This window comes from Austrofundulus limnaeus, unplaced genomic scaffold (assembly GCF_001266775.1).
Source record: "Austrofundulus limnaeus strain Quisiro unplaced genomic scaffold, Austrofundulus_limnaeus-1.0 Scaffold209, whole genome shotgun sequence".
Taxonomy (NCBI): Eukaryota; Metazoa; Chordata; class Actinopteri; order Cyprinodontiformes; family Rivulidae; genus Austrofundulus; species Austrofundulus limnaeus.
This window is the reverse complement of record NW_013952611.1, coordinates 412,114-422,201: the sequence shown is the minus strand read 5'-3', so window position 1 is coordinate 422,201 and position 10,088 is coordinate 412,114. Positions and strand designations below refer to the sequence as shown.

At 36.6% G+C, this 10,088-nt stretch overlaps 1 protein-coding gene across 2 annotated transcripts in view; it reads left to right on the top strand.

Annotated features, from left to right (window-relative positions):
- Positions 1-4,472, top strand: part of slc52a3-2b (solute carrier family 52 member 3-2b) — an 8,345-nt gene extending 3,873 nt beyond the window's left edge. Inside the window, exons 2-5 of one of the 2 annotated variants that reach the window (XM_014019112.1) lie at positions 1,222-1,270; positions 1,409-2,486; positions 2,671-2,794; positions 3,768-4,472. In XM_014019112.1, coding sequence (XP_013874566.1) covers positions 1,456-2,486; positions 2,671-2,794; positions 3,768-3,980 — 1,368 coding nt within the window. In that variant the 5' untranslated portion in view covers positions 1,222-1,270; positions 1,409-1,455 and the 3' untranslated portion in view covers positions 3,981-4,472. The remainder of the gene's footprint in view (positions 1-1,221; positions 1,271-1,408; positions 2,487-2,670; positions 2,795-3,767) is intronic. The other variant, XM_014019111.1, reaches the window with a different exon arrangement.
- Positions 4,473-10,088: the final 5,616 nt, after the last annotated feature.

The window sequence follows — 10,088 nt, the reverse complement described above, 5'->3', positions numbered from 1 at the left end:
ATATATATATGTGTATGTATTTGTATTGATAAACCTGAGTGGTCTGTTGACTGACCATTGTATTTCAAATAATTGTTATGGGCAGGTTACAATATAAAAATGTTTGTCATGATCATGTCTTGTCATTTGACAGAAGTTTTACTTTTATACTGTAAGTGTGTTTAATTTAGTTATGTTAGTTATGATAATTTATCTATGAAGTAAATACAATAAAAATTAAACCAAGTTTTAGAAAAATTATCATTTTGATCCTTACTTTGGTAATGTCTGACTGGGCCTCGTGCCACTTTATGTTCAACAAATTGGGCCCCGAGGTCAAAAAGGTTAAGAACCCCCGGTTTATATGATCCATCACACCTGCACATGATACAATTCATGTCACATTCCAGCCGGACATATAGAAGAGTATGAAGATGATGCAGCTGAAAAAGGTCCCCTATCCCAATGTTTTAAATATTAATATTTTTAACTTAAGATTATACTCATTATGGCCTCGTAATATAGTGTTTAGAAATTGGATGCCTGAATAATTGTGCAGAAAACTAAGTTAGTTCCCAGTTTAAAACTTTATTATTCAGCTTTAAAAACACAGCTCATGCTCAGAGTCACTGTCTGTGTGTGACCCTGAGCCTAATCAGCACCAAACAAAAACAAAATGGCTTCTCTCTACTCCTCCTGCTGGTTACACTAAAGTCTCTAAAGTGTCACCTCCCAATAAATTTAATTTTGGAAATTCTAACCACTCCCTTTAACTCAATATTTTTATTATTAATACTTAAGTAAATTTTATATCAGAAAATTACTTTTGATACTTAAGTACAAAAAATGTCAGACACTTTAAAACTTTTACTCAAGTACTATTCTTAGAGGGGACTAACTTTCGACAAAGTAATTTTATGGTAAGATACTTGTACTAAGTATTAAGTTTCACTTTGAGGTATTTAATACAACACTGGATTTTAATTACTTGTGAACATGAGTTGAGACATCAAGTAGTTCAGCAGGATAGATGACACAATGGCAATAGGTTTTATAGAATGCGTTGCACACAAGTGGCCTTTATGTGTTAGAATAAATGTTCAATTCAGGTTTACGTACTTCTCTTGTGTTAGTCATTCTCATACAAGAGATTACCTGATGAAAATATGTAAAAAAAATATGGCGTCATATAACTATTAGTTTATGCTGAACCTTCTGCACAACACATTGTCTGTATTTCAGCCATGCTGGGTTTTCAGTGAAATTTGCCTCATCTCACAGAGTAGCTAAGGTCAGTGTTCATTTGAATTATCCATCACACTTCTGCGTTTATGAATGTTCAAAAACTGCTCTACGAGGTGTGTATTTTTGAGTTGTGAATTTTCAAATTTTACTAATCCAACATGTCTATGTTGTTTTTATGTTTCAGATTTTACTCATTGGTCTTGCCTGGTGCATCTCATTTCAACCTCCATCATGTCGCTGCTGACTCATGTACTGGCGTGCCTTTTTGGGATGGGTTCCTGGGTGGCCATCAATGGGATGTGGGTGGAGCTCCCCTTAGTTGTACCAGAAATCCCAGAGCATTGGTACCTGCCCTCCTATCTCACAGTCCTTATTCAAATGGCCAACATAGGCCCTTTGCTCATCACCCTGTTGCACCGTTTCTGTCCAGGTACGCTGGACGAAAGACCTGTCATCTACTTTATTGTAGGTTTGGGGATTGTTGTTACATTCCTGCTAGCTTTTTTCTGGAAGCACACAGTGGCAATAGCAGGCTCCCTGCACAGTGTGCCCCTGCTGATTTTAAGTTTTCTGCTATCTGTGGTAGACTGCACATCATCTGTCACATTCCTGCCTTTCATGATGCGCCTACGTCCACAATATCTCACTACGTACTTTATAGGTGAAGGCCTCAGTGGTCTGGTACCTGCACTAGTGGCTTTGATTCAGGGTGTTGGTATAGTCCATTGTCAAAATGTCACCTTGTCTGGAAACTCTTCAGCTGATAATTTTAGTACGTTGGGCAGTGATGAACTACAAGCTGTCTATGAGCCAGCCAAATTCTCTGTCCGGGTTTTCTTTGTCTTCCTCAGTGCCATGATGGTTGTGTGCCTGTTGGCCTTTATCCTTCTCAACCACTACCCAGCTGTGGCTAGGGAGAGAAAAAGTGACCAGTACTTTAGTAGGGATCTGGAAAATGAGAAGAGAGAGCAAGGCTTTTCTCTTCATGCTCAGTCACCAGAGCAGAAGCCAATGCTCAACACCCTGGACTCTGTCCAGAAGGAACCCAGAAGTTCATTTGGAAAGGGAACTTACAGCAACTTAGAAGTGGTGTTCATCTTTGTTATGTTGGCTTGGGTCAATGCTCTGACCAATGCAGTGCTCCCCTCAATTCAGTCTTACTCCTGTCTGCCTTATGGAAACACAGCCTACCATCTGGCTGCCACCATGGCTGCTGTTGCTAACCCTTTCGCCTGCTTCATTGCCATGTTTATGTCAATAAGGTGAGAAAACCTTTCAACAAGTGGTGCTCACATTCTTAGGTATGGAAATGTATGTTGAATCAAAGAAGTAATGTTATTTCAAAGCAGTGTAAAGTCACTATTGGAGATAATTAAAAGTACTCATGAATACTCACATTGCAATTTATTTAGAAGTTTTACCACTTATACTATTCTTCCCTCCCAGGTCTCTTGCTTTTATGAGTCTTTTGACCATTGTTGGTACTGGTTTTGGAGCCTACATCATGGCCATGGCTGCTCTGAGCCCCTGTCCATTGCTGGTGAACACTACCTCTGGAACTTTTATAATAGTAAGACAGTTTTTTTACTCTTTTTTACATATATACTTCAAAAAATCTTCAGTTTTTGCAAATAGCCTAAATTTCTTTAAAACTGTGCAAACCCTTATGAAAGAATGAACAAATCACCTACAGTATATCACACTCAAGTTTTGTGTTCCCATACAATTTTTATTTTGAATCTGTAAATTTCCACATTCAAATTGCAAAAATTTCTCAATTAAGATACACTATTTTTTTGTCTCAGGACTAACACTTTATTATTTATTATTATAAAACAGAACTACAGAACTTGTATCACTTAAACTGACTTTGCTTCTGTTTAGAAAAAAATCCAATTTCAGAATGATCATGGCAATCAAATCAGAACAAGTTACTTTCCGACTTCTTTGTGTTTTAATAGAGATCCAAGATTATTTGTATAATTAGACATTATTTGAACATTTACTTAAACTGTAAAACAACTTTGACTGTGTGTGTGTAAGTGTGTGCTAGTGTATGTGTATTTATGTATGTATATATCATACATACATACATAAGCTCGGTTCTGACGTGAAAGTTAAGTATTTATACTGAGGTTTTCCATTCTATGAAGCAACTCTGTTGTCCTCTATCCACATTTTTTGTTGCAGGCTGAGTCATTTCTACATTCTCCTTTTTGTCAAGGCAATCTGGTTTCGTTTAAAAGGGCTGACTGTCAGATATTGTCCAAGAATAACCTTCAGGGTGGATAAGAGCTTGCACAGCCTTGCACCCGAAAACCTAGTGAACATAATTTACCCAGTATACTTTGCCACATTAATAAAATGGCAGCATCCATGAGACAATATATTTTTTAATTTATGAAAACTAAATAGCCTACAGCATTTTTACAGTCTTTGTTTTGCAGTTGAAGTAAATGTTTCTCATGTTACAAGTAATCATGGATCCCTTTAAGGAGCATATATAAAAATCAGCCACAATATTGACTTTCTGCTTCCTTCAGGTGCTGACCTGGATCCTGTTTGTTCTGTTGCTGTCTTATGTGAAGGTTATCATCGGTGTGATTCTGAGAGATGAAGGTCACAGCGCTCTTGTGTGGTGTGGTGCTGTGGTGCAGCTGGGCTCAATGCTTGGTGCTGTATCCATGTTTCCGCTAGTCAGTGTCTATGGACTTTTCAAGTCAGGTGATGCTTGCAACACCAAGTGTCCATTGTAGACAACATATTGTACATGTTGAAGTGCAACACTGATGTACAAAATTTAGAATAAATTGCACTTATTTTTGTTACAAAGAACTCAATACAGCAATCAGCTTACATTCCAACGTGTTGAGGATGAATGAAGGACACTCCTCATTTGTGGCATTTGGTTTGTTTTTATTTATTGACTATGGAGTAAGAAGCTACAATCAAGCAATCAATAAATATATACATTCAGCAAATATGTTAATTTCTTCAGATTACAAAAGATTTAACCTGAAAGTACTTTATGAACATGTTACAATTTCTTGCACAGCTGAAAAACACATTACTTGAAATTTCAGGATGCCGTAAATGTAAATTGATCAACACTTCTGGCTTGAAAATGTGCCTTGATTTTGAACAATAAAAACATCCACTTCGTCTTTGTTATGGGTAGACCTGTTTTAACTTGCTTTGTTTATGTTACTGGAACTTTTCTAAATTAAATGTTATTTTGGTTGATTCTGTAGACCTAGTTTTCTTTAGTGCCAGTCTTCTATCTTGAAGTCTTCAGCATTTTTACCTGAACTGGTGGTGCTGACAAAACAAACAAACAACAAAACCAGTTCAAAGTTTTGCAACTCACATAAGTTCTAATTTTGGTTTAAAATGATTTAAGGTCATCTTTTAGCTTAATACAACTTTTGTGCATGAGAGCTAATTAATTAGGATCCACTAAATATAATAAATCTAAATCCAGCAAAACCATGAAAAATAAATAAAATGATACAACTGCATTTCTATTTTGTAGGTTTTTGCAATTTTTTGTGGGGGTGGATGGGTGGGGGGCTTCTCATCCACATTAATTTCTCCTTAAAAAACCTGGAGAGTTTTCAGTTCCCTGTTTTAGACATGAACCATCTGTGTAGGAGAACACTTTCAATGCATAAATAAGAACATTAATATTTAGTACTTGTCTGCATTGTGTTTAGATTACTGATAGCTCTAGTTTATTTATCCTTAGCTCAGATTTATGCATTGGAATCTGGGTTCATTGCACAGTTTAGTAACACACAAGAATGAGGACACAGTCCTTTTAGTTTACGTGGTTTTATTACAAAAGTGGATATTTACAAACTATTTACAAACCAAGCAATGCATTATGAGTATGATGGTTCCAGTTGTTTATGGAGATCAGAGTAAGTGATGAAAGATTGCAAAGTCTAAAATACAGGTTTTAGATTAATACAGTATGAATGAAGAGGAGTGAAAACCTTATGCTGTCTAACTGAAAGTAAATCAGGATTAAAGGTTTATTCAAATAATATAGCAAAACAAAGAGTACTGGAATAACAGGTTTATCTGTTAATAACCCAGAACAAATGTAATTTTGACACCAAATCAAGAGCAATCAAGGATCTGGAGATTTGACTCTCAGGAGGTTCTCCCCACTAATGTGTGCAGTCGCTGAACCAGGCAGGAGGAGCTGAAGAGTGGACGTTACACATTCACGGGTAGGACTCCCATGGACGCATGAAAGACCTTGACTCAGCATGCATTCACACGTCACTGAATTTGAGATAGTACAGCACCATCTAATGAAACTACAGTGGAGTCCATATTTTACAGTCTTATTTAAAGTGGACTGCACCTCTTGAATCTGAGGTTCGACAATCAATAGGAGCTTCCCTTCCAACAAACTGGAGTAAACTTTCCCAGGGAGGGTGAGGATTTGATCCCACGATAGTCGGAACACACTCTCTGTTTCCTCTTTTTAAAAATGGGAACCACCACCATGGTCTGCCTCTCCAAAGGAGTGCTGACGGTATACATCGCATCTGACCTTGATGGTCCTCCCCACAGGTGGTGGGTCCACGTGGAGGTGGCCTCCTGTAGTCCATTTCAGGCTTGGCCCAGGCGAGCCCCAGGAGCCAGAGCTCAACTAGCAGGCCTGGCTTCAGGGAGGTGCCCCACTTTCCCTATCCAGGGTGAGGTTTCCTAATGTGACTGATGTTCCATTTGATCAAGGACTCTAAATCACTCTTTGTCTCGTTCATTTGATTGGCAGCTCAGAAACGTAAAATAGGTGTGTTGACTTTAACTCCTGTATTGCCTAGGTCTTTTTAAAACTCACAAGATGGCAAGAACATATACTTGTGGACAAAACTGTTTATACCCCTTGTTTAATGAAGGAAACTGACAAAATAATAATATAAAAATTCTATAAGTCATACAACAGGCCTGGACAGAAATGATGGTACCCCTGAATATAATGTGACCAAAGGGATGTTAAATCAAGGCGTGTTCACCAATTAGCATCACAGGTGTCTACAATCTTGTAATTACTGTGCTGTTTGGTGATCTGGTGTTTACCACACATGGATCAGAGAATGGCCTTGTGTTTCAAGCACAATAGTGACATTTGCTGGTGGTTTTATGTACTACAATTGAAGTGAATAAAATTGACAACTTCATTTAAATCATGAGTCTGCGTTGCATTCATACCATTTTCATTAAAGCTCACGCTCTCCAATTAAACCTGTGTTTTTGTTGTTTATATCAAAATTGAAAGGAGGATATTACAATAAACATGACCTAATAATAATGTAATAATGTGGTGTCACTATTTAAAAAACAATAGTGACACCTTGTTCTGTTGGACTGTAAATATCAATATTATTCCATGAATTATTCTTTTCATTTTATCTGAGAACTCATAACTTTATGCTATGATGTCAAGATTATAAATCATATAAGAAGAGGCTTTGAGTAACATTCAAAGATTTTTTTTATTAAAAAAAACATTTTTATTGTTTTTGGCTTCAATTTGCTCCTCTTCTGGCTCACTACCACTCCAGCTTTAGAAAAGATCACTCACAAGGCACAGATGTTGCTGGCATAAGCAAATATTGTTTTGCTAGTTTGTTCAAATGAAGGGCTTTGGGCCCAGTATGCAAGTGGGTTTTCTCCTCTGGACAGGTACAGCTCTGACAAATAATGTTGAACTTCAGCTGTTGCATCTGCACTAACAGTGAGTGGCACCTAAAAAGAAAAAAAATGTATTTAGTCAAATCCACAGGATTAAATAATGCATCAGATCCAGGTGGCTCTGACACAGACTGAAAATTGAATATAGTATTTTTTTAATGTATATAGTATAGTAAATAGTATACTGTTTGCACAAATAGTAAATAGATGTTTACCTATGATGATGCTTCTTCCCTCTCCAGCTTCATCACATTTGACATAACTGGAACAATTTGCTCATGAGAAGTGGGCCAAAATACCTGCTGAGAGGTGCAGAAGTCTCGTTGAGAGTTACAGGAATTGTTTGATTGCAGAGATTGCCTCAAAATGCTGTGGAACAAAATATTAAGTTAAGGGTACCATCATTTCTGTCCAGGCCTATTTAATTAGTTTTTATTTTTTATTTAGTCAGATTCTAGTCATTTCTGTGACCATTGTGGGCTTTTCTTTCATTACATTAGGGGTGCCAACAATTTTGTCCATGTCTGTATATCTGTCCTGGCTCAACAACTAAAGGTGGAAACAAAGGACTCATAAAAAGGGTTATATTGCAAAGATGGTGGCACCCAAGTTGTCCATTTTTTTGATAGGAAATGAGAGGGAGAGGCAGGTGTTGACTGAAGCACGAGCAACTGAGAACATTTAGTTACCAAGTTATTAACAAAAACAAAGTCCAAAAAAGAACAAAATAATAAAAACTCATTACAAAAATAGAAAAAAAGCCACAACAACAACAAAAAAGAAAAAAATGTACAAATTTTTACAGTTGTACAACAAAAAATCACAAACAAGGACAAAGACTCAAACAGGAACATTGACCGTTTGGACAAACCCCTTCAGCAACACATTGCCATGAAAAAACTCAATAAAATTCACAGGTAAATACTTTGTCATTTCTGTAGAACTAAAAAACTTTACCTGAACTATTAGAAACAGTGTCCATACACGTAAATAATTTACATTCAATTTTCTCATTTCTTTTTGTAAAATGTATATCAAATCACAAATAGTTATTTTATTTCTAAAATGACCAAATGGGCTCTGATGACCAGAAGAAAGCCATGAGTGAAGATTAATTGCACATTTTCATTTATTAAAATACACAAACTCTTTTGTTTTATTTTACCAAAGCATTCCATTCAAGATTTTTTAAAGAATACATTACAGAAAAGACAGGCACAAATAAACCCATCTTATCCAATTTTGAGGTTAAATATGTATTCATTGTATTGAAAATTAATGGTAAATGACCTAAAGAAAGGCAGTCTAAGGTATTAGAAAACATGATAAAATGTTCTAAACAGTAGGTTATTAAATAAACTGAAATAATTTATTTAATGTCAAATCAAATGCATGATAGTGCTTTTTAAAGAAAACTGTTTTTCTGCATCAAACTTTCCTGCACATCCTGAAACGTGACACTAGATGTCAGTGAAATAAAGTTAATCAACAGGAACTCACTCAGCACCAAGTGTGAAGAGTTGTGCTGCTGCACTGATTCAAAGTGAGTTACAAAAATAATTTAACTGAACTCAATTTACTATCAGAAAGAAATATTTTGTGACCTACTACGAATTGATCTCAGATACTTTTAGATTACATAAAAACACCAGCTCTTAAGAATTAGTTTTCTTTTTGATTGTCTTCATTTTGGGGTTTTCCTGGAAAAAAAATCAAATAAAAGAAATGTTCATTGTTAATGCAAGTGTGGGTTTCTACAATATTTTTTCTTTGGTCTCTAAAGGTATGTGTGTATCATTTCCATTGACCACTAAATCAGAGGCTATTGTGGGCACATGTGTCTGTGTTTTCTGGAAGGATACTTCCACCAGTCTATGAAGACAAAAAAGAATGAGGAACTCATGACCAGTCAGAGTCTGATTCAGATCCCAGAGAACATCTGGGGTCATCTGGTGTCTCATACCTGACCCACGCTCTTTATGACCTCCTGTGGATTTAGTGACTTTTGGTGAACTAAGTTTAAAAGCAGCATATCTGCTCGAATAAAAGAAACACATAAAAACAGAGAACCATTCCAGTCAGTTTTAAGGTTTGATCTGAAGACACTTTAACAGATCCCCTTAAGTTAGAAAAATTGTATTCAGAGGACTTTAGCAACACAAAGAGTGTGTTTTTTCTTATCTCGTTGACTTAGCCTCTCCTGCAACCACTAGTATGACATCTCTTTTTCCCCAAGCTCCTTGTCTTCATTTATTTGCGCATACGGGAGACGTTGTGACTGTAATTTCAATTTAAAACACATGAGGGTGGAAATCCTAGCCCGTGCTGCTCTTTAATGGGCCGTCATGGGATTGGAGTATGCAGAGAATGATTGAATTTTGTGAGAAGGCCAGGAACGATCAAGTCTCGCCTGCTGTTATGCAATCGACCATTCCCCGCTCCCAACGCAACGTCTGGTAAAACCTAGTACAGTTAAAGGAGGAAGAGTTGGAGCAGGAGGAGGGGAAGGACTAAAAGCTGGAAATGACAACGTCTGGACCAAAAGAGAAAAAAACTATTTTTTTTCCGATTCAGACCCTTTTGTAAAAAACATATCTTAAGGAGATCTGATCTGTGAAATCAAAAGCAAATGTTCAACGACACTGATTCCAACAGATGCAAGGGAATCTTTTCACATTGACATGCGTGACATATTGTATGTCCTCACAGATGGAGACATATGGACCACATAACTGTGTCGTGTCAGTTTTTTTTTCAATTTAAAATGCTAAGATAAGGACTCAACTTTTTTGTAAACTTTACCACCCTTTGTGTTACTTTTCACCTGTAAAATACATCAGTTATAAAAGCTGCCGTCTGTCAGTTAAGCAAAAGGAATTACTTTTCCCGTTAAGTCCATTATAATCAAATGGACCAGGCCCCCTTTTTTTTTCTTCTTCACAACAAGACATAAAGTAATCAAAAGTTAAAAGCAAACACTCAAGGAGGCACTTAGCAAAAAAGAAAAGCTTTTATGATAAAACATTCATACACAGAACAGGGTAGGAGACAGGTAATCTTTGAGGATGATTGGGTTGTCTTGTGGTCAGTTTTGTACAATATAGCATGAGGAGCCTTGTGGATAAATTATTCTAATATCACCCCCCCCCCCCCCC